The sequence below is a fragment of the Pleurodeles waltl genome, chromosome 2_2, assembly GCF_031143425.1.
Source record: "Pleurodeles waltl isolate 20211129_DDA chromosome 2_2, aPleWal1.hap1.20221129, whole genome shotgun sequence".
Taxonomy (NCBI): Eukaryota; Metazoa; Chordata; class Amphibia; order Caudata; family Salamandridae; genus Pleurodeles; species Pleurodeles waltl.
Genome location: NC_090439.1, coordinates 253,808,486 through 253,833,343, shown reverse-complemented (window position 1 = coordinate 253,833,343; position 24,858 = coordinate 253,808,486). Strand labels below are relative to the sequence as shown.

The 24,858-nt window shown below is 43.6% G+C and overlaps 1 protein-coding gene across 1 annotated transcript in view; it reads right to left on the bottom strand.

The window, feature by feature from the left end:
* The window catches only part of ADCY2 (adenylate cyclase 2), a 4,811,883-nt gene extending 4,787,975 nt beyond the window's left edge, over positions 1-23,908 (bottom strand). Inside the window, exon 1 of the mRNA XM_069219709.1 lies at positions 23,080-23,908. Within this exon, the coding sequence (XP_069075810.1) occupies positions 23,080-23,289 (210 nt within the window). The 5' untranslated portion in view covers positions 23,290-23,908. The remainder of the gene's footprint in view (positions 1-23,079) is intronic.
* Positions 23,909-24,858: the final 950 nt, after the last annotated feature.

The following is a 24,858-nucleotide window of genomic DNA, read 5'->3' as shown; positions in this document are numbered from 1 at the left end:
AGTTCATGTTTTTATTCGTTTATTAGTCATGTCCAACGTAGTTACATTGAGTAACTTGCCAAAATGCCAAATGCAAGGTCTTAAAATATTCACATTTGCATTCACGTGCAAAAAAATAAAATGACCAAATTCCAAAATGACTGTGCCTGGAGCTATGGCTTTATACAAATTAAAGTTTTTCCATTTCCCGTAGATTTATTTGCATTTCTAGCAGTGTTTTATAGGAGTTTAGCCATATTTTCAGGTGGAGATAACATTACACATAGGACTACATAATTAAATGTTAAGACTGAGAAACGTAGAGTTGTAGAGTGTCGCATGTTTATTGTTATATATACATCATGTGCACAACGTGCGTTAAGAACATTTGAGACCATCACCATTTGTGCTGCAATGCATAGATAATGCAGTTATGGCAAACAAAGGCATATTCATATTAAAGTCCAGAACTATTAAAGTGAAAATACTAAATCTAACCCACTTAAAGGCAGATATAAAATCAATGAGAAAACAATCACAATGGGCTCAAAATCAAACAGTGAATAATAGAGGCTTGTGAAGATAGTGAGGAGGCGCTACGCTATCTAAATAAGGAATGCGTTTGTCTGAATTTTTTGTAAGAAGATACCTCTGAGTTCTACTGTGTGAACAAATTCGTAGGTTATGGTATGGGATATTATTGAGAAGCCAAGACATCTCATAGTGGTTTTCACACTTCTAATGAAAACAGCCCAGAGGTCAGTGTTCAGTTAGTGCCTGTGGTTCCAAGTGGTGGATGCAAGCGCTCAAAATGTGGGACTGAGCCTTAGGGCCTTATTTACAAAGCCTTTGTGCCACAGTTGTGTCTTTTTTTTTTTACGTAATGTTGGCGCAAGCAGTGCTTTACACTGCTTCACACTTACAAACTGATGTATTGGCCCCAATGCATCAGTTTGTAAAGCCTTGTAGCACATTATACCTGCACCACAAAGTAGGCGTTCCCTCGGGAAAAGTCATGCAGAACTGACGCAGTGAAATTTATAACATTACACTGCGTTGTTCTGAGACTTCACTGCGTCAGGACTTAAAGGCCTGTTCAGAGCAGATGTTAAACAGACATAGGGCTTTTCTCTGTGTGAGCCTTCCTCGCATTGTTAGAGTAGTCATTTTTTTTATACTAGTCCAGCAATGCGTCAGTTTAGCACCACAGATGCGTCAGGATTTCTGATGCATCCCTGAAAGCATGCGCCATGGAGCTCTGTATTGTAATACAACACATCCATGATGTCGGTAAAGAGGGTCATAGGGCAGTACAAGAAATCTGATGCATTAGAGGCGATGCACAAATTCTTGTAAATGAGGCCCCTAATTTTTCATCATCAGATGAAAACAGCAATGGACAGCAAGTTATAGAGAGAGAAGGAATGTGGAAGAGAAAGAGAGAAAAACAGTGGCAAACACAGAAAGCAGGGATAAAAAAGAAACTGCAATACTGAGGTGAAGAGATAGAAAGGGGCAGATTTACAATTTTTCACACAACACAGCACAACAACCAAATTGGCTGCACTGGATTGCGTGAGGGAGAGAACACAATGCAGAGCCTTATCTAGCATGCTGCTGGCATCCCCTAGTGCTCTAATTAGCACCTTTTCTGACACACAACCTTGCACCATGGTGAGGAGATGCTTAAGGTTTGTACTGGAAGCATACATTTCCAGTGCAAATTCTTATACCTAGACAAACTCACAAGGATTCTACTGACCTGAACAAGGGATTTGGGGGAATTAAGGCCCGTATTTATACTCCGTTTGCGCCGAATTTGCGTCGTTTTTTTCGACGCAAATTCGGCGCAAAACTAACGCCATATTTATACTTTGGCGTTAGACGCGTCTAGCGCCAAAGTATGAAGAAAGAGCGTCATTTTTTTGCGTGAACGCCTTCCTTGCGTTAATGAGATGCAAGGAAGGCGTTCCCGTCTAAAAAAATGACGGCGACGCAAATGCGTCGTATTTATACTCCCGGGCAAAAATCACGCCCGGGAGGTGGCGGGTCAAAAAAACCCGCATTTGCGCCTGAATTTAACGCCTGGGTCAGGGTAGGCGTTAAGGGATCTGTGGGCTCAGAATGAGCCCACAGGTGCCCTCCCCTGCCCCCAGGGACATCCCCTGCCACCCCTGCCCACCCCAGGAGGACACCCAAGGATGGAGGGACCCATCCCAGTGAAGTACAGGTAAGTTCAGGTAAGTATAATTTTTTTTATTTTTTTATTTTTTTTGTGGCATAGGGGGGCCTTATTTGTGCCCCCCTACATGCCACTATGCCCAATGACCATGCCCAGGGGACACAAGTCTCCTGGGCATGGCCATTGGGCAAGGGGGCATGACTCCTGTCTTTACTAAGACAGGAGTCATGAAATGGCGTCTGGGCGTCGAAAAAATGGCGCAAATCGGGTTAAGACGATTTTTTAGCGTCAACCTGACTTGCGCCATTTTAAGACGCCCTAACGTCATTTTTTCCCAACGCCGGCGCTGCCTGGTCTACGTGGTTTTATTCCACGCACACCAGGCAGCGCCGGTCTGATTGCGCCGTCTAACGCCATTCCATAAATACGGCACCCGCATGGCGCTTCAGAATGGCGTTAGACGGCGCAAAATTTTTTGACACTAAACTGCGTTAGCGCAGTTTAGCATCAAAAAGTATAAATATGGGCCTAAATGTCAACCACAATACCATAGCACTTAATGCAAGAAAGGAAATTGGGCTCCATATCCATACTGTTTTGTGGTAAACAAAAAAATCTTTTATTCAGGTGAAGTACATCCTTCACACCCTGGTCCCCGGTGCCACTGCTCCCGCTGCACTATTGATAGCTGCACCCCTGAAATCTAGGTGACTTTATTTTAATACGTGTCAGCTCGTAGTCATATGATGATCCTTGCCATGTGATGAATGACCACATTAAACTGGCTATCAGTATAAAAGATGATCTGTTTTCCATGGAGTATCAGTGCCATGGAAACAAGCTCAATACTTGAACGATTTTGACAGAAGGTGGTCATGGGGCAGGCTAGCCCCAACTCCAAACAATACAAAATAACTTGCTTACGAGTGTGAAATTATCGCGTTGTGACGGCAGGCCGTACCGAGAGGTGATGAGAACATATCCAGTAGAGATTTAGAGCTAAATCTCACACATGGGACATGGTGGGGAAAATATCTAATCCAATACAGTGAGTAGATTTCTAATTGAGTATTATTTTATTTTTAGGATTCTACATTCGTGTATCTTATACATCACAAATTAGTACTAGTTTAGGAAGAAGTGTAAAGGGGGAATCCATCAGTGTTCACCTAGTTCTCTGCGAAGGATTATAATTTCAAAGTGAATCCTTAAGTCACCTTCCCAGATGCAGAACTGAAAAAAAACTGATTCCCGGAGTTTTCTCACTGGAGTAGCCATACCCACCATCTTTAAAGTAAGCCTTCAGTGCTTATCCTCATTGTTTGGGTGCCCTTCACCAGATTTAGCATTAGAGTCCTTCATTGCAAGAATGATAGAGCAGTTGTTCAGCGCTGCAGACATTACCAGTTATACAATTTTTTTCCCATGGATGCATTGTTTGTTACAGCCTTTGAGATTTCCAGAATGGATGTGAAAGTCCACCTGAAAGTTGGTCATGGTCATCTGCTTACCTGGTTATTTTTTCTTGATCAAATGAATCATGTTTCAGTAAGTAGTAAATAACAAAGACACTTTGGGCCTGATTTAAGGAAAGCAGCGCTGCACCCACAGTAGCACCACTTTTCTTGCGCCCCTTAGCGGCTCCCTAACGCCACCATGTGTGCACCGTATCTAAGATTTGGCACACCATGACAGTTAAGGAAGTAGCTTAAACATTTTTTACACCAGTTCTGAGCTTTGCAGGATGAGTGTCAAAAATGTTGATGCTAATCCTGCAAAGCCCATTGAGGCACATTGTAAACAATGGTGTGCCTCCTTTTAATTCCTGCTCCAAGCAGACATTAAAACTGCTTAGAAAAAGGACGCAAAGAAATCTCTTAGATTTCTTCGCACCATTTGTTTGGCCCCACCTAATCGGGAAACGCTTCAGTTGTATACATGATGCCTGGCACAGGCACAATGTAACCCAAAGGATTACAAAGTGGCGCAATGCATGCGTTGCACCACTGTGTAAACTTGGTGCAGGGACTTTGGCCTCATTGGGCCACATTACTGTAAAAAATGACTCTAATGTGGCACAAGGAAGCGCTAGGTCCTCTTAAATCTGCTCCTTTCTGTGTTTTAGAAATAGTTAGCTAATCATAGTTCAGTTCGGGAGTAATCATGGATACACCTGAAAGGTCGGAATTGTATAATTGCCATTAATCTCAGGATGGAGAAGCAAAGAACTTGTGAAGGAACGCCTCATTGAAATGCCTTATCACACTCATTGCTGTTAATCGTTGCATGGATATTTTTCCAAATATTTAGGAGACATTCTGCTGAATTTAAATTTACATTCAGAGTTGTGATGTTTGCTTCCAGACATGGGACAACCAGGGTTCTGAAAATCTACATGCAGTGGCAGCATTCCTGGCCGTTTACGCCAACCTAAAAAACTGTGAATCCTGTGGGAACCCTTCAATACAAATAAAACACAAGGCAATTGGTAAACAGCACCGATAACAAAATAAAACAACGGTCCTTACTAATTGCCACTTTTACATGGCCATTACATAATCAAACTCCACAAGCAGATACATTGTAGAAGCAACACCATTGGAGCTGCTGACCTTAGAATTTGGGGGCCAGGTGTGAGTCCCACCAACAGCTCAACATCCAGTGAGCCTGGGTACTTCACTTAACCACTCCTTGTCAATAAATCTGACCTTGTGTAATATAATCCGGAGCTCGTGTAAAGTTCTTCAAGTCCCTTAAGCCATGTTTGCACAAGCTAAAACTAAAAAGTATTGCAAAACACAACAAAAAATATGTCTCAGAGTGCTATGAGTACTTGGCGAGGGACAGCTTGCTTTCTAAATATGCAATATCCATGTGTCATCTCATAAACATTATTTAAAACCTCTAGGATTAACAAACAATTCCGTGTTCCTTACTATTCCACAGCACTTATATCACTTTCCACAATAAAACTCAATTTAAAAATCAATAAAATAATACGCAAGACTCTCTCTGCAATTTTGCAGTTATTAACTGAGACGATTGATCTTAAAGTTTGAGAAACCGAATCAGTATGTTTCTTAAAAGTGGCCAGGAGATGGGACAACATTGACTCCTAAGTAGTCAAATCTTCCAAATGATTCAGCACTATGAAAAAATGACAGAGGGTTTGAATTAGAATGCCAGAGGCTGAAAAAAACCTAAAGAAGTTACAGTGATCGAAGAAGCTCACATTCGATAGACCTCCTTATTGTGAATTGCCCTTGCACACACGGCTCTGATAAAAGAGAGAACAGCATGGTATCTGAGGAAATATGGATGTAGTATATCACATCATTACAAAAAGGAAAGGGTGGAGATGCCCCGCAGGTCATTATTCAGATAGAAAAAGGTCCTAACACTCTTTGCTGAAATAACAGCAGAACACGCAATTGCTAAAATCAGGCTCACTAGAGCAGCAACACCTGATAATTTGCCGGCAATCATAATAACATCTAATTTAGACTTGTGGTCAAAGTTCTTTTTAGAGGTGTTTAAAATGTTCACATTGATTGGTGCATACCCTCCTGACTGTAAAGGTGCAATTTTGAAGCCCATTCACAAAAAAGGCGACACCACAGATCCTGCAAATTACAATCTTCTCAGCCTAATTAACTTGCAAGCAAATATATAGCAACAATATTACTTCAAAGCCTCAAAACATGGGTCGAAATTGATAGTTGTGTCCCAATAGAACAGGGAAGTTTTAAAGAAGGGCACTCCACTATAAAGTATAGTTTTAGCCTTTAGGCCATTGTGCATAAATCAGTGGAAGTGGAGGGCTAGCTTTACACTTGCTTCATTGACTTTCAATCTGCATTTGACCTTGTAAACTGAGAAATCTTGTTGTCAAACTATAAAGCATGAAAATCTTGGTTGGCATTCTAGGGATATTGATGGACCTCCACACAATTATTTGGGCCAGAATTATTGTGCGTCAAAGGAGTAGTCTCTCAAGACAGATGAGAATGGAGAATCGGCTGCGTCAGTGGTGCATCCTAGTCTCAAACCTATTCACTCTATATTTAACAGTCTCCTTAAAACAATGATGACTATTCGCATATTTTCAACTAAAAAGAGAGGTCCCCACATTTGATGTCTTCTCTATGTCGATGATCTAGTAATTTGGATAGGAGCCTGGTGTGCCTTAAACGGAAGTTTGATAATTATTTGCTAAGTATTACCAAAGTAATAAATTAATAATAAATTTTCATAAGACCAAAGTTATGACATTTGATAGAAAGCAAGTCGCGTATGGATGGACCTTAGGGCATATTCACATTGAGGAAGTATCAGAATACAAGTATCTAGGGATGATCTTTAATAGATCTCTTTCTTGGAGTTTGCACATTGATAGAATAAGTCCAAAGTACATTCAAACATTGAAGGTCGATTATGGTGGTCCCTAACTTCATCCAGAATTTCTGCTAATGTTGCAATGGTTCCCTGCAATTTCCGTATGGGGTGGAGGTCCTGTGTTAGAGTAGTCACCTAGATTGGGAAAATGTGGAAGGTCTTCATTTAAAGAATCTGTTGTTCCTTTCGAAATGTGTAATGGCCCAAGCAATCAAAATGGTATCTGGTCTGCAGTCCTGGTCATCTGTTGCTCTAGTTCAATCAATAAGATTTTTGGACAAATTAATAATGTTGGAACAACCCAAAATAGCTACATTATGCAAAGATGAAATAATTAAAAGAAAATTAGGTTCGCTAAAGAAAATTGAGAAGCAGCTGCAAGGTATGACAAAAATATTACAGACAACTAAAATGTTCATTACCCACAGCTTTTTTCAAAAAGTGAAATGATGAAGTGGGGTGCAGTGCTTGGGAGAGAAAGAGACCTTGGGTATCTGAGACAAAATCCTTGCGCAGTCAATCTGTGTGAATCATGGGAAACCAATTCCTCTTCCCAGTATATACGTGACTTGGCCAATCGTGTGATGTGCAACATAATTTTAATGTTTATAATTGGTCTCCATCCTCTCCACTCCTCCCACCCCAGGGTAACAGCCTTTAAGAATGAGGAAGGGCTGTGCGGTTATGGGGTGAGCATGCAAATCGCAAAAATTCACATTGTACGTGACTGCCTTTATTTTTTAAATGTGCACTGTACATTTTTTAAAATATATTTGTTTTAATATAACATAAGGTCTAGAGCGTCAGTTATGGATTTCCGTTTTTTGAAGCAATACAGAGATGTGGCCTGTGCATTGGCTGGATTTTTAATGACTAAATCAGTTTGGACCCGAACTACGTACTTGTAGTTACGTTAATTGTGTTAGATATTTATGGTTTCATATTAAATTGTATATTTATAATGCGTTCATAATCTTTCCCTTTTAAGGCATTGCTATCATATTGTTTAGGGGGCTATATATCAAATAAACATAATTTATGAATTGGACTGATTCATCACCACTTTCTCAAAATTTTAGCTTGCTCAGTCTTCAAGACATGGCGATCCCAAACGTGTAATAACTTTGGCGCTCACACCTCACTGGCTTTCACAAACACAACTCCGCAGAGACTTTGTCAAGCCATTACTTGTTTGTGGCTCTTCAGTACGGACAAACGTTACATACAAAACAAAGTCAGCTACGTTGCAGATTGCATATTTTTTTGATGCTGCCAATGAGTCATCGGCTTCGCAGCGATTAACTTAGAGAGCCTTGTAAAACATAAAAAAGTGAGCAAGCCAAGTGCTAGTTGCAATTGATACTTAAGATTTCGAGAGATCTGGATCTGCCTTGCTTAACATTCGCAAAAATAAGCAGTGGCCATTCCCTATAACTGTTTCCCTGCAAAGGTCCTAATGAGAACGCTTATCCTCCAATATTTTCATGTTTAGCACGTACAAATATTAATTTCTTTCTTTTACTGTTTGTGCTCTAATATCTTAACATTTCACATCTTTGAGGAGACTGGATATAATCTGTCTGCTTTATTTGTCCCGCAGGCCCCTATTTTCGATTTACATTTCCTTTGGGTCCTTCATAGTTTTGGAGTGTAGTATGCTGCAATCATCATCAATACTTCACGTACATCCATGCTCTCCATTGAAGCTGTGGGGCTGATTCAAATATTGGTGGAGATGGTACTCTATTCCCACTGGTGAGAGAGTACCCCCTCTGCCAAACCCAAGGTCTGCCTGCCTGATTTAGAGCAGGAGGACCTTAAGTATGTAGATGATAGAGCCTACTCTGGCTCCATTGATGACATACTCCTGAGACAGCCTGACACAGTATGTGCCATCGGAGTTTAACACATAACACCGTTCACCCAATTTATAGTGGACGGCATTCTGAGTTATGTGTAAATCCTGCCAGTGAAGGCTAATAAAAAAATGACCCTCACACCGGAGGAAAAACTCCCTTAGTGTGGAGATAATTAGGTTTTCAATTTTCCATGTCAAACTCCTCCGTTGGAAGTTTGACTGCAAGTGCTCCCTGTCTAAATAGTATTTGTTAGAAATGGGGTCTTTGGTTGGCTGTCAGGTTACCCCCTGCCCAAGCAAGGACCCTCACTCTAGTCAGAACAAAGGAGAAACACACCTGGTTAATCCCCACGCACCCCCTTGGTAGCTTGGCATGAGGACGCAGGCTTAACTTAGAAGGAAAGTGTAAAATATTTGTACCAACACACACAGTAATATAGTGAAAACACTACAAAATGGACGCCACACCAGCTTAGACACATCAGCACTATGTATTTAAATCAAACAAGACCAAAACTACAAAAATCCAATCCACACAAGTTAAAATATGAATTTTCAAAAGAATGAGAGTCTTACTCCATCGAAAACAATGGAAACGATGATTTTGAACAAAGTCCCTGGTTAGCGTCAAAAATAAATCTGCACGGGTGAGCGTGTGTCGGAAATGGCAGCCATGCGTTGATTCCTTCCTAGCAAGAGAGCTCTTGCGTCATTTCTTCTCTGGTCTGGTCGGCGATGCATCCTTTTTCTCCCTCGCAACAGAGCGATGCATCGAATTCCAGGCGGGCACCTCAGATCTGCGCAGAGTCGGGATGACTTTGGTGCCCAGGAACGATGCATGGAAAATCCTGTTGCACAGTGTTAGAAAACAGCGCTGTGTGGGGTTTGCGTCATTATCAGCAGCCGCAAGCGGGTGTTGCGATTCATTTCTCCAGCCAAGATGCGTCGATCACTCAGCAGCGATGCAGGTGGAGCATTTTTTTTTACCATGAAGCCGAAGCCGGCAGCGCGTCATTTATTAGCCGCGTGCATCACAAATTTCCCTGCACGACGTTCTGTGCATGGATTTTCAGCTCTTGCCTGCCAACTTCACCTTTAAATGGCCCAGGGACTGGATAGGACACCACTTGGCAAGGCAGGAGTCACAGCAGAGAGTCCAGAGGTTAGCAGAGGAAGTCTTTCATGGCCCTGAGACTTCAAAACAGGAGGCAAGCTCAGTTCAAGCCCTTGGAGATTCTTCACAAGCAGGAATATACCACAAAGTCCAGGCTTTGTCCTGTTTCACAGGCAGAAGCAGCAATTGCAGTATAGCCCAACAAAGCACAGTCACAGGCAGGGGCAGAACTCCTCCTCAGCTCTTCTTGTTTGCAGAGGTTCTTCTTGGTTCCAAAAGTGATCTGATTTTCAGGGGTCTTGGGTCCATTACTTATACCCATTTCTGCCATTAAAGTAGGCATACTTCAAATGAAGGTCTCTGCTGTCACAAGATCCTGCCTTGCCCAGGCCAGGCCCCCGACACACACCAGGGGGTTGGGGATTGCATTGTGAGAGGAGAGGCACAACCTATTCAGGTATAAGTGACCACTCCTCCTTCACAGATGGCTCATCGGGATATGCAGGCTACACCCCAGCTCCTTTTGTCTCACTGTCTATAGGGGATTCACAAACAGCCCAACTGTCAAATTGACCCAGACAGGCAAACAACAAACAGGCAGAGTCGCAGAATGGTTTAAGCAAGAACATGCCTACTTTCTAAAAGTGACATTTACAAACTGACAATCTAAAAACCAACTTCACTAAAAGATGTATTTTTAAATTGTGAGTTCAGAGACCCCCAAACTCCAAATTTCTATCTCCTCTCAAAGGAAATCTGCCCTTTAATAATATTTAAAGGTAGCTCCCATGTTCACCTATGAGTAAGTTAGGCCTTAAAACAGCGAAGACTGAATTTAGCAGTATTTCACTGTTAGGACATGTTACACACATCAGTACATGCCCCACCTTTAACATACACTGCACCCTGCCATGGGGCTACCTAGAGTCTACCTTAGGGGTGCCTTACATTTACAAAAAGGGAAGGTTTCGAAATTTGCAGTTTAAAACTGCACACACAGACACTGCAGTGGCAGGTCTGAGCCATACAAACACAAGATTAGAGGAGCACACCAAGAAACCCAATGTATCAAAATTTTAAAGACAAATATTGTCTTATAAGTAAAGTTGACAAGAAAAGATCATCAACTAAACCATCAAGGTATGTTCTTTTAATGGTGTTGGTAACAGTACCATGGAAACAATAAATACATATACAAAACATACAAAAAATTAGTGAAAGACAAAAGATACAAAAAGGAACGTAGCTTTTATATATATATCACATAAAGTTATCACAAATATACATACACAATACAAACAATACAAAAAATACATAAATAAGTACAAAATACAAAAGCCATCAGCCGACACGTGTTTCGTCCACACCGGACTTCTTCAAGGCTTAAACATTCAAATGGCACTCGGCCTCGTATCCCCCTGGGTTCGTCAAGCGAACCCGTTTCTTGAGGTCTTCGGACTTCAACTCACACAATCCTATTACCAGTTTCCTTCCATCCTTCTGGTCTGAACTCGGAGACAAAGTAGTCTTAGTGTCCCTTATAATCTGTGGCAAAAATGAATCCCTGCGAACAATTTCCTCTCATCCGAGTCGGCGCCAAACCTCGTCAAGAATCTCTTGACGAACCCAATATTTTGTACTTATTTATGTATTTTTGTTTTGTTTGTATTGTGTATGTATGTTTGTGATAACTTTATGGGATATACATACAAAAACTATATTCCTTTTTGTATCTTTTGTCTTTCACTAATTTTTTGTATGTTTTGTAAATGTATTTATTGTTTCCATGGTACTGTTACCAACACCATTAGAAGAACATACCTTGATGGTTTAGTTGATGATCTTTTCTTGTCACCTTTACTTATAAGACAATATTTGTCTTTAAACTTTTGATACATTGGGTTTCTTGGTGTGCTCCGCTAATCTTGATTTTGTTTAGTTCATGCTACTGGTTTACTTCTTAGTAATCCGGCATTACACATAATGGCAACGATGTGTTTTAGTTTATGAGCATCCTAATTTGTTTTGAATAGACTGTCAGAATGTGCATTTATTTCAGTAATTTGAGTTGCCAGTTTTTTGTTGGCAGGTCTGAGCCATGTTTACAGGACCACCAATGTGGGTGGCACAACCAGTGCTGCAGGCCCACAAGTAGCATTTGATTTACAATCATCCATTGCCAGGCAAACAATCTACAGGCATGGTTGGACTCACAGCTACCTTCAAGGAAGCTGAGACCCCCCCCCCCATTTAAAGGGAACCTGCGCCACTTTGCACAGGTGCTCTGAGTTGTCTACTGCAACTACTTGGTGAAGTCCCCGAGGATCTATCTGGTGACTCCTCACTGTAGTCACACTGGCTCCTGTGTCTCTCAGAGCCTCCACCCTCTGTCCATTGATAGTCACCCACTGCCTGTACTTTTTAGTGTTCTCAGTCACTAGGTTTCTCCTGACCATCTCACTGCCCCTAGTGAGACAAGGTTAATCTCAGCTGGCTCCCACCCACCAGGAACCATCTCCTCCCCAAGCGCTACACTAGCCAAACCCTGGGACTGCGCACCAGTGGGTGCCGGTGTACTTTTGGGGCATTTGTGGTCCCCCCTCACATGACCCACCTGGTCACATGCATATCACTTTGTGTGGAAACCCCTGCCACAGGTTTCCCTTTGGAGAACCATGGATTCTTCTCACTGTAGGCTGTGAATCCTTACCCTGGGAATCAGATTGAGGCCCTTTAGAGATTTCCCCCTGTCACCCCTTACCCCTCTCTTTCTTCTGAGAGTGACCCTGCTCACCCTTGGCATTGTCTCTCCAATACCTCTTTTGGACACTGGTGCTCTCCCAGGAGTCCGCTTCCTGCAAAAGCTTCCTGGGGTCAGTCAGCTTGCTGTCAATCAGGTGCTGGCGCAGCTCTGGAAAACATAAACTGTACAGGTGCTCCCAAGCAATCAGGTTGTAAAGCTCCTCATATGTTGTCACCTTACTGCCCTTCACCCAACCATCCAGTAACCTGCAGAATGAATCAACACATTCCAACCATGTTTGGGATTCCTTCTTCTTATAGGACCTAAACTTTTCCTTATACTGATCAGGAGTGAGACCATACCTAGTGATCAGGGTGTCCTTCATGATAGGGTAAGTGAGCCTCTGGGGATCTGATAAGGATGTCAGAGTATGTCTTCCCTCGACCTCAAAGTGCTTCCACAGACCCGCCCCCCAATGAGCTTCAAGGACCAGATTCATTTGGAGAGCAGACTCATCCCCTCTAAACCACATCAGTATGTCATCCTCCCTCTTGTAAACCTTCACAAGGTCCTTAGGAATGTGTACCCTCCTTTCAGGCTGCACTGTGATGTTGCTGCCACCATCCCTACTAGATTGGCTCCTCTGGTCCAGATCCCTCAAGCTGAGCTTATTAGCCAACAATAACTTTTTCTCCTCTATTGCCATTCTCATTTTCTTCAACCCCAACTGGTGAGCCCTCTTTGACTGTCTGTCCTGCAACTCTTCAGGAGTCATACCCTTAGATGAGACAATGCTACCTGCCCTGGAGATCCTCCCCCCAGACAGAATAGGCCCACCCACAATACCATTGTGAATACTCTGCACCTCCTCCTCACCCTCATCCTCATCTCCTGTGTGCCCCTCCGCTTCCTTGGCTGCCACCCAGGCCCTCAGTGCCTTTTGCAGCTCCTCCTTCCTGGTGGAGATCTTAATGGGGAAGGCAAGATCCTTACAGAACTGTTTCAGTTATGCCACTGTGTAACTCTCCAGTTTCCGTAAATCAAAAACAGCTCCAGCTGATGCATCTCCAGAGACATGATGAAAAGACAGCAGAAGTGCAAAGTTCCAAAGGCAGAAAACAAGTTCCCAGTAATGTTCAAAAGTCAATCAAGGATTAACACAAAATGGAAATAGGGAAAAATCCCCCAAAAAAAGAGAAAAAGCAAAATCACAAGACAAGTAGTATGTTGTCACGTAGTGGCCTGCACTGAAAACAGTAGTGTACACTTAATCACTGTATGCCAAGTACAAATACAAGTCCAATCTCAACCTCTGATCACCAATGTTAGAAATGGGGTCTTTGGTTGGCAGTCAGGTTAACCCTTTCCATGCAAGAACCCTCACTCTAGTCAGGGTAAAGGAGAATCACCCTCAGTTAACCCCCGTTCACCCCCTTGGTAGCTTGGCACAGACAGGCACCCTTAACTTCAGAGTCTAGGTGTAAAGTATTTGTACCAACACACTCAGTAACTCAGTGAAAACACTACAAAATGACACAACCCAGGTTTAGAAAAATAAGTAATATTTATCTAAACAAAACAAGACCAAAACGACAAAAATCCAACATACGCAAGTCAAGTTATTAATTTTAAAAGCAAAAGAGTTTTGTACACAGTAAAAACACTGTTAGTGTTGAAAAGTACCTGGGTAGCGTCAAACATGCACGGGCGAGTGTGTGTCAAAAAAGGTTAGCGATGCGTTAATTTCTCACCCGCAAGTCAGACCGTACCTCGTTTCTCCTTCACCGGTTGGGTCGGCGTGTGTCGTTTTTCCTCTCCGCAGGAGAGTGATGTGTCGATCGGGCAGGCACCTGGGTCCGGGCAGGCATTGTGTCGTTTTTCCACACACAGCAAGGTTTGAGTCAAAAATACTGCTGCATGGTATCAGCAAAACCGCGCTATGTGGGTTGCTACGTTATCAGCCTCCTTCAGCGGGTGTTGAGCGTCGTTTCTCCAGCTGCGTGCATCGATCTATCAGCTGCATTGTCGGTGGAGCGTTGATTTCTGCTGCGAAGCCAGCGGCGCGTTGTTTTTCAGCTACATCTCAGAAGGTGCGTCAATATTATCCCCGCACGGCGGTTTGTGCGTGGATTTTCAGTCTTCGTCTGCCAGCTTCACCTTCCAAGGCCCCAGGGAACTGGATAGGGTACCACTTGGCAGGGCAGGAGTCTCAGCAGAGAGACTAGGTGCTGGCAGGAGAAGTCTTTGATGGCCCTGAGACTTCAACAACAGGAGGCAAGCTCAGGACAAGCCCTTGAGAGATTTCTTCCCAAGCAGAAATGCACAACAAAGTCCAGTCTTTGTCCCCTTGCACAGGCAGAATCAGCAACTGCAGGATAGCTCCACAAAGCACAGTCACAGGCAGGCCAGCACTTCTCCTCAGCCTTTCTCCAGGCAGAGGTTCATCTTGATGTCCAGAAGTGATCTAATTTTCAGGGGTTTGGGTGCTCTTCTTATACCCAGTTCTGCCTTTGACGTAGGCTTACTTCAAAGGAAAATCTCTCTTGCTTGCAAAATCCTGCCTTGCCCGGACCAGGCCCCAGACACACACCAGGGGGTTGGAGACTGCATTGTGTGAGGGCAGGCACAGCCCCTTCAGGTGTGAGTGACCACTCCTACCCTCCTTCCTAGCACAGATTGCTCATCAGGCTATGCAGACTACACCCCAGCTCCCTTTGTGTCACTGTCTAGAGAGAGGTGCAAACAGCCCAACTGTCAAACTGACCCAGACAGGGAATCCACAAACAGGCAAAGTCACAGAATGGCTTAAGCAAGAAAATGCCCACTTTCTAAAAGTGGCATTTTCAAACACACAATCTTAAAACCAACTTTACTAAAAATTGTATTTTTAAATTGAGAGCTCAGAGACACAAACTCCACATGTCTATCTGCTCCCAAAGGGAATCTACGCTTTAATCATTTTTAAAGGTAGTCCCCATGTTAACCTATGAGAGAGACAGGCCTTGCAATAGTGAAAAACACATTTGGCAGTATTTAACTGTCAGGACATATAAAATACATTAGTATATGTCATATCTTAAACATACACTGCACCCTGCCCTTGGGGCTACCAAGAGCCTACCTTTGGGGTGTCTTACATGTAAGAAAAAGGAAGGTTAAGGCCCGGCAAGCGGGTCCATTTGCCAAATCGAATTGACAGTTAAAATCTGCACACACAGACACTGCAGTGGCAGGTCTGAGCCACGTTTACAGGGCTACTAATATGGGTGGCACAACCAGTGCTGCAGGCCCACTAGTAGCATTTGATTAATAGGCCCATGGCACCTCTAGTGCACTGTACTAGGGACTTGCCTGTAAATCAAATATGCCAATCATGGAAATCCAATTACACATACATTTTACATAGGAGCAGTTGTACTTTAGCACTGGATAGCAGTGGTAAAGTGCCCAGAGTAACAAAAACAGCAAAATCAGAGTCCAGCACACATCAACAGAAGGCAAAAGGTTAGAGGAGACCACACGAAGGATGTCAAGTCTAACACTTGGCTGCTTCAGCCATCCACCTCATCACACATGCTTATCCCTACCTGTGCACACTTTGTTTCCCTCATCACAGGGTCACCAAACCAAACCTTTACACACCCATCCAATCCATTCAACTTGGCCTCAGCCCATGTGCCTGCAGTCTATTTCTGGTTTTGTGCAAGCATGCCCACCAGTGGTGCCTGCACCCACCTTGACACACCCTCATACCCCTGCATTATACTGTTTGTCCTCCCAGCACCTATGAATATTTCTTGGGAAGGTGCAGCCATTGCTTGCAATTTTCTGCTCCAAGTTGATAGGTAAAAGACATCCTGAAACTGAAAAGTATCATAGAGTGGTGGATATTGTGTAAATAGTGAAAATGGGAAAACCTCAGGTAAACACATCCCTGGGAATTTGAAGCATCTTCCAGGCAGATGTAATACAACTCAAAGAAACACAAAAGTTATTCTATGTAGTGAATTGATTGTACTTTGGAATATTGAGAACAAAAATATTGTGTCAACCTAATAATATGAAAAATGTGTCCAGGGCCAAAATATTGAAAAATAAGTGCATGTAAGGAAGTATACATGTACTGTTCTTAACTCCATATCCGTTCACATTGAAGATAAATATAATTATGGTACATGTACATGGAGTTAGGAATAGACAATCTATACATACTTACCTTTCGATATTTGGTCCCTCGATATTCTATCTACGATATTAGTGTCCCACAATATTCTGTGGTCAATATTCAGGATCCAAACCTAGTTGATTGGGGTGTTATTATAATCTTTGGATACTGCTGCGTCTGCTGTATGTATTTTGGTGTTATGCATTTTTATGAGAAATAATGGTATGTTTTTAAGAAAATTATTCAAAAGTACAAATTATTAATGAATGTGTGTTAGCATAAGTATAATAGGTATTCACTTAAAAATCAAAGGGCCTGATGTACTAAAAGACTAGTAGTGAAATGTGCACCCATGATTTGTGAACTGCCTTCATTTCTGCACCTGTCTGTAATTTTCTGATGTGAACTATGTACAAATAAATTCCATTGCAAAATCGCCATTAAGTCTTGCTTAATGCAGATCACTATTCCGAACACCCGGTGTTTGACTACTAACAAAACGCTGGTGGCCTCCAAGGAATAGCAGACTGCCATCCTTGTGATTGTATTCTGAAATAAGAAACTTTTCTTAAACCAGCCCATGTTACTTAAAGACACTGTTGCTTTAAAAAAATCTTACCTCTTTAGGAGCACATCAGGGGAAGCATTATGTCTCCCAATCCCAGATGTCTTCAACACAATTCAAAAAGGGGAAGGTGTCACATAGACAACACCTGCCACTTTGAGAATCAGTTACCATCTGTTTTGAGGTGTTGGCAACTGATTAGTGCCATCCAACCACATTTGCAAACCATTGGTACATCCCATACTGAGTCTCAATTAGGAAGCAATGTACTTTTCAAATTCCTTGGTGATTGTGATTTGGTATAGATCAGAAAACCCATTTTGCAAGTCAGAAATGCTTTCCTGACTCGCAAAATAGGTTTAATATATACCAAAAAATAATTTTACATTTGTAAACATAGTGCTAATGTGAATCATAGGGTCTACAACCACAAAATGGTTCTATACTTCTCTTCCATACAGTTAGGGATGTCAACGTCTTTAGAAATTGCTTTTTTTTTTTTACCTGCTGTTTGTTGCTTTTAGAAAATTGGCCCTAACGTTTAAGGCTAATCCCTTCGATTAGTTGGCTCTTACTGACCTCGAAAGTCATTTTAAAGGCTGCAAGGAGGAAAGTCTTAGAAATGTGACTTGTTTTATTAGGTTTTGATGTGAACTTACTCCATACAAAAGAGAGTTATTTGTCAGTGTGAATGGCAGAAATTTGTTTAGTGTGAATCCACATGTTAAGAAACACAAGGTAAGATTTGTGCAAGTGTTTGGGTGTAGGCCAATGTTATGTAGTTTGATTCCACACAACAGCAGTTAAACTGTAAGTAGTGTGAATTTAGGGGTAGATTTACAAGAAAGTGGCTCATCGTTCATGATGCGCCACTTTTCTTGCATGCCACTACTGTCACCTAACGACACCATGGTTGAGCTGTATTTACAATACTGAGCACCATGGCAGTCGTTAGGCCAATAGCATAAAAAATTATTAAACTACTGTGGTGCTTTGCCGGATTAGCGCCCAAGATTATGGTGCTAATCCTGCAAAGTAGAGGAAGGCCAATTGAAAACAATGGGAGCGTCATTTTTTCATTTTCGGAAGGCAGGCATAAACAATGATGCTCAAAATGGTGCAGTGAAAGCTTGTACATTTCACTGCACTCTTTTTATGGCCCTCTTAATGGGGGAACACCCCATTGCATACATTATGCATGGCGCAGGAGTAATGTGGCACAAGGGGTTACAAAGTGGAGGATTGCCTGCACTCATGTGAGACAAGGTGGTACAAGAGGCTTGTATATATGCCCCTCATAGTTTAATTATTTAATGTAATTCAAATATACTTTTCAATGAAAACGATGTTTTTACTGTCAATCACTGCAAATGGCAGGGTGGTTTGACCTTATTATCACCGTCCTGAGAAGAAAAGACATTGATCAAAATATATGCAACTGTTCTGGTTCAGAAGATTTGCTATCAATATGTACTCAAAACTGCAGTGGTGAAATACATATACATAGGTTAATTAGTTTGTTCCATGCTATCCTCAAATAAACTAGCTGATTGGGAGTAGAACAAGAGGTTGACGCCTTAACTAGGCCAATTGAATCACCTTAACATCTGCAGTTGGCTGCTTCCATTGGCTGAAAGAAGCCACTGAAAATCATTAACACAGGGAGCTATCTTATCTCTGCCTTAAGGGCTTTAAGTAGGGCTGCCAGATCCGAGAACTCGCAGTAATGAAAAATAACGTTGAAATGGGGTCCTTTGGGCTCTATATTTATTACTTAAATGTGGAAATCCTGATTGATTTATTAACTATGACTGTAAAAACTCCTAAAGATGCCCATGTCAGCCGTGTAATCAATTCTTACATTTTATGTTTTACTTAAACTTTTTAAGAGTACCTGTGGATTTTTTTAAATGTGGTGTTTCTACAGTATTTGTTAATGCAACATACCGATCTTATATAGTTTATACTTTAAACTGAGTCGCCTCTAAGTGTTCTGCATTCAGGTTGCGGGGTGAGTGCATATGTCTGGACATGACTGAGTGCTGTGAAGTTGAGACCAAAGGCAGTGCTAGTTTCTCACAGTGCCTGTAAGTGGGTTATACCGCATACTCATCCTGTCCTTCGTCTCTGTGCAAAGCAAGCAAAGTGATGGTCTCATATGTGGTTTCATATGTAGCAATTGTATCTGTGGGAAAATGCAAAATATGCAAATTGAGGATTTCATAAAGATTCAGGAGGAAAGAGAATAAGGGCCTGATTACGACCTAGGTGGATGGGCTACTCCCTCACAAAAGGGACGAATATCCTGACCGCCATTTAACAAGTTCCATAGGATATAGTGGAGCTTGTAATACGGCGGACAGGGTATCCGTCACTTTTGTGACGAGTAGCCCATCCGCCAAGGTCGTAATCAGGCCCTAAGGGGGGTCATTCTGAGCTTGGCGGGCGGCAGGAGCCACCCGCCAAGCGGGAACCGTCAGAATACCGCGGCGCGGTCAAAAGACCGCCGCGGTTATTCTGAGTTTCCCGCTGGGCTGGCGGGCGACCGCCAGAAGGCCGCCCGTCAGCCCAGCGGGAAACACCCTTCCATGAGGATGCCGGCTCCGAATGGAGCCGGCGGAGTGGAAGGGGTGCGACGGGAGCAGTTGCACCCGTCGCGATTTTCAGTGTCTGCTTGGCAGACACTGAAAATCTTGGTGGGGCCCTGTTAAGGGGCCCCTGCAGTGCCCATGCCATTGGCATGGGCACTGCAGGGGCCCCCAGGGGCCCCACGACACCCGTTACCGCCAGCCAGGTTCTGGCGGTCAAAACCGCCAGAACCAGGCTGGCGGTAAGGGGGTCGCAGCGCCGCCATGGAGGATTCCCTTGGGCAGCGGGAAACCAGCGGGACACCGCCGGTTTCCCGTTTCTGACCGCGGCTGTACCGCCGCGGTCAGAATGCCCATGGGAGCACCGCCAGCCTGTTGGCGGTGCTCCCGCGGTCGTTGGCCCTGGCGGTCCATGACCGCCAGGGTCAGAATGACCCCCTAAGTGTCTAACAGAGTGAGGGAGATTTCAGAGGAAAGTGAAATGAAAGTGAAAATGGAGCGTCTGAGATATTCTGAAGGACAATACCCGTTCCACAGATCAAAGTAAATTTTAATTCACTGTCTGGCATTTTCAGAACTGAAACATTTTAACTTGTAATGATTAATAACACATTTTTGCTGTTCGTTTACTTGATAAAGCTAACATGCACTGGCAAAATCAATAGGTCTGTTGTTTGTATGGTATATATGTTGATTGCGTTGTGACAACCCTGCATAATGTCACAGAAAATTCATAATAAGGCACACAAATACTGGTCAGCAGGCATATTGTGTGAAGCATAGGATTTTTGTTTACAAGTTTTAGGTAGGCCTTGGCCTTATATTTGTGTAATTTTCGCACTTTCGGGAGTTTTATTACGCTTATTGCACAAAATTCACGAGTTTATGCAATTAAGCCGCATCGCATAGGTAAGCCACCGTTCATAGCAAAATCAGAGTGCAGGAGCTTGGGACCAATAACAACAACCAGAGAATGAGTCACTGTTGTTCACGGCAATTATGTCTTTCCACGTTATAATTTTAGCGTGAAATGCATACTTGTGTCAAAAAATGACAGGTTGGTACATTTTGTGGTCAAATACTGCACTAATGGGTTTGCATTTTTTGTAATTATGTGTAGTTTCCCAGAAAATTCACATAATTATTAAAAAGCAAATTTTTCGAATTTCTAACACTTCTAGTTCTTAGCCATATCCTTAGTTACATGTGGCACGCATATAGTGCAGAATGTCGAGTAACACATCTTTGTCCACTGCCCTTTTAGAGATCCCCCTACGACTTTTTCATCCTCCTTAAAGTATTATTGCCTGTCTGTCGTATAGTCCTTTGAAGTCTGAGAAGAGCTCCTTATTCTTTGAAGGATATTGTTACATTTTACGAAGTTATGTGTCTTTTGACAAAGCTACGTGGTGGGTGCGTGTACCTCAGGTGTCCCTTCACACAGTGGATACAACTTGCACTCACGTTGCAAATGGACAGCAGGTTTGTCAATATCAAGTCTTAGAAAGATACAAGTCTTCTTAAACGTGTGAATAAACATACGGATGACTTCTATCTCGATAGCACACAATGTGGAGCAAGACCTGCAGATTTAGATGCCATAGCTAACAGTAACGCATATATAAAAGTTTGTTTTGGCCTTACTCTCACAAGTTTACATAATTAGCAAATCGATAACGAGATGGGTGAATTATTTTTCATAGATTAAGTTAGTTGTTAATTGGGTTAGAAAAAAAGGGGGGGGCATTTTTTTATTTTCCTTAGGAGCTGTAGGCTGACTAACCTCACGCCTCTTTCTTGCACCACCCTATAGGTGCACTATTCATATAGGTTCAAATGCGCCCCTGCGTTCTTTTTTTCACCCGTTTTCCTATCTTTGTCTCTCTCTTCTTTTCTCCCTTCATCGTCGTCTGGGTCTAAATCTTATGATATAAAATAAGTCCCCGCCTTAAAGATGCCTCCCACCTGGAACCACTGGGACAAATCAATCGTCTACTAGAATACAAATTGAGAACAATCGTGCACATAGCTTGCTCTAAGACGTCCTGCGCGCGCCTACTATGTATCAGAGCAGTTGTAAACTGACGTGTTGTTCAAATGTATATTCACAACTGCGGAAAGTTAATATGATTTGCAGCAATCCGGTGCTCTTATCTGGGTCGCTAAACTCTCATCGAGATCCAGGATGGAATACCAACGATGCCGCCTTCTACTACTCAAGCCTTGCCCAGCGACACTGCACTCTGCCAGGCATCGCGTGTTTTGGCTGCAGTTTGACACGCGGTGCAGTAAATACTGACAGGGAAGGATAAGTGTGAGTTCTTCCTTTAATGGGGACTTTGGGGTGTTGTAAAATGGTCATCGGTGGAATGAATCAATTTGCTTTCAAGTAAAATAAAGTACACGACTTTTTGTGATACTGCACCACTCCTGTCAGTGCACTACTTTAGTCACACGTGGCCATAAACAGGCGTGTCTTGCCTTTGCGACTCTGTGGGAAGGGAGAGGACGTGGGGTGGTGGAGAGGTGTGGATTAAAATAAACAGATGCCGGTTTCACCTAGATCTCTCAACTGGTCCCCGGGAAACCATCCCTGGGAATGTGGACATGTGAAGAAGGAAGGTTGGCCCTATGCACTCAGAGTACGCAGAAAAACCTCCATGCTATAAGCAGACTGTGCATGCCAGCAATAAAAAAAAGTTTAAAGGACATCTATGCGGTTAGCAGTGAGAGGCGAGCTGAGTGTTGGCGGGAGGGCACGCCTTGCGCGGAAGCCAAAAGCAAAAGCTGCAGTGTCGCTCTGGGGCAGCGTCTGCAGGGGAGAGGGAACCTGCTGCAGCACTGGACAGCTCCAGTGCTCCTTCACAGGGCAAGCCTGCGCCCCGGACACACTGCAGGTTTTATTGCCTCCGCACATTTAGAACCCTCCACACGCGTTTATTTTGGGCACGCGTTATGGGGTAGTTGGTGGGTGTGTCCTGTGTTTTTACTGATTTTCTCAAGGGCAGCCCTGTTCTCGAATCATTCAAATAAATATATTCTCAAGGTAAAGAGCTGGGCACCAAGCGGCCTCCTAGAGTGGGCGAGCCTAACTATGTTGGCAGTTTTTTGGGGGTCTACTCTGTTACTTTACTTCAACTTCCGATGGGGAGGGGAAATCTTGTGCCCCTTTACCTTCATTTATATGATGGGTAAGTGACAGGCAGGTGTTTGGAAATGCCAAATGATACCAAAGCTGTTTAACAACAGGAACCTCCCGTGTGAAGGGGTGTTGATGAGATCTCACTTGCACACAATGATGGGATCTGGGTCCAATTAGATTACATTCCAACCGTATCTCCAGAATGTGAGTGCCCACTAAATACTAAGGGTGCAAAAGAACCCTCGCACAGTGAATCTTGGGCACCCCGACTCCAACTGTTCACCCCCCAACCGCCACCCCCAGGGCAGAGGAATGAGACACAATCAGGGAAACATCTGGAGTTCTTACCAGCCCCGAAGCAGAAAAGACCGCGAGCAGAGCCAGGCAAGCGCCCATGACGATGAGCAACAGAAAGACGATGAGCGGGTGCTGCTGGCTCATGCAGTAGTAGGACTCGTAGAGCCAGTCCCTAGACTTCTGCTGCCGGCTCCGACCGCCGGGGCCATTCTCCGTCCGGTCCAGCAGATATCGGCGCCTCCTCATCGCTTCCTGCCACATGGAGAACGGCGGTGCCCCGGGGCTGCTTCGGGCTTCTTCCTGCCACTTTTCCACCTTCCCTCTCCCTCAGAGGTGCAAAAACCCCGCACACTACCAAATAAGAAAAGGAAGCTGCAGCCTTCTTTTGTAGTCGCTTGTTTTGGTTCAGTCCCGGTGCTCTTTCTCCATCATGCAAACGAAGCAAAGGGCATGCGGCCGCCGGTCAGTGAAAAGACTGTGCCCCTGGTGACGTGCCCGCGAGGTGCTGCCCGAGCCGCGTCAAGCTGTGAATGCATACCCTGCCGCCACAGCGTGTCCGGCGACGGACTCACCCTTCTGTCACCATCACCCCGTCCGCTGGGGGATTTTTGGCTTGTCTTCTCCAATCAGACTCATGAATGATGCGCGAGGCTTTTTTATGTTCTCGAAAAGCGTCTGCCGGGGAGAGAGAGTGGGGGACACGGTGCCTGGCTTTCCTGCCTTCGGTTTTAATTATTGCCCAGAGTCTTGAAGCAATCTGCAGACCCAGTCTTCCTGGCAGTGATCTCAACGATGTTGGCTCGGTCCTTCCTCATCCTTTAAGTGCTCCCCTGTGAGCCTGACGAACAGTGCTGCACCTGCTTGGTGTCTCCCGGACAGCTTTACTCGGGCTGTTTCTCCCCCACCCCTTACCTCACTCTGCCTTTCTCTCCACTTCCCATTCCCTCTCTCATTCTCAGCCCCCTCTCTCTCGTTGGTCTTCTCCTTTTCTCTCCCTTTTTTCACCCTAGCTTTTACTCACCCACTCTATATCTTCCCTACTCTCTCATTTTCCATGGTCCTTTCTATCTCTTTCTCACTCCGTTACTCTCCATCAGTGTTCCTTCTACTCCGTCGTTTCCCCATTTCTCCACTCACTTTCCCTTCCTCCCACCTTTTAGCTCCCCCTCTCTCCCACTCTTTCTATCTCTTCCTCTCTTTATCACCTCTTTTCGTTTCCTATTCTCTACCTCTCTATTTTCAAATTTTCTCTGATTCACTACATATTTTCTCCCAATCTTTCTTATTTTATACCGTTTCGATTCGTTTTCCCTTTGCCCACCTTATATCCACGGCCCCTCTCTAACCCTTTCTGTTTCGATCTCTGTTTCCACGTTCTATCTTACTATGGATTTCTTTGGTTTGTTCTCATCTCTCTTTGTAGTTCCACTGTCTCTCCCTCTGGTGTACTTTAGTTGCAACTTCGCCGCCCTGACATCTGTGCTACTAGAGAATGAAAATGTAAACACAGAGAGAATGTCTGGAGCCAAAGCAACCAATAATTTCTAACCCAGGTAGAGACGCAGCAGCTTGGAGCTCATCATAGCGCTGGGAACGCGTAAGCGAATTAGCGTCCCCCGCTGGGAATGTGCTCCGAAACAGTGTCTAATTAGCACCCTGTTCATATCAATAACATATTGTTCAGTTGGCATCCTTATTTTAGTTCTTATGGTGAACTTTTAATACAGAGAAAAGACTGCGGGAAATAGACGACGATAAGTGGACAAGGGGATGGAGCAAAGCAAACAAGGCCCTCCTGCCGAGGCAGCCAAAGAACGTCATCAAACTAGT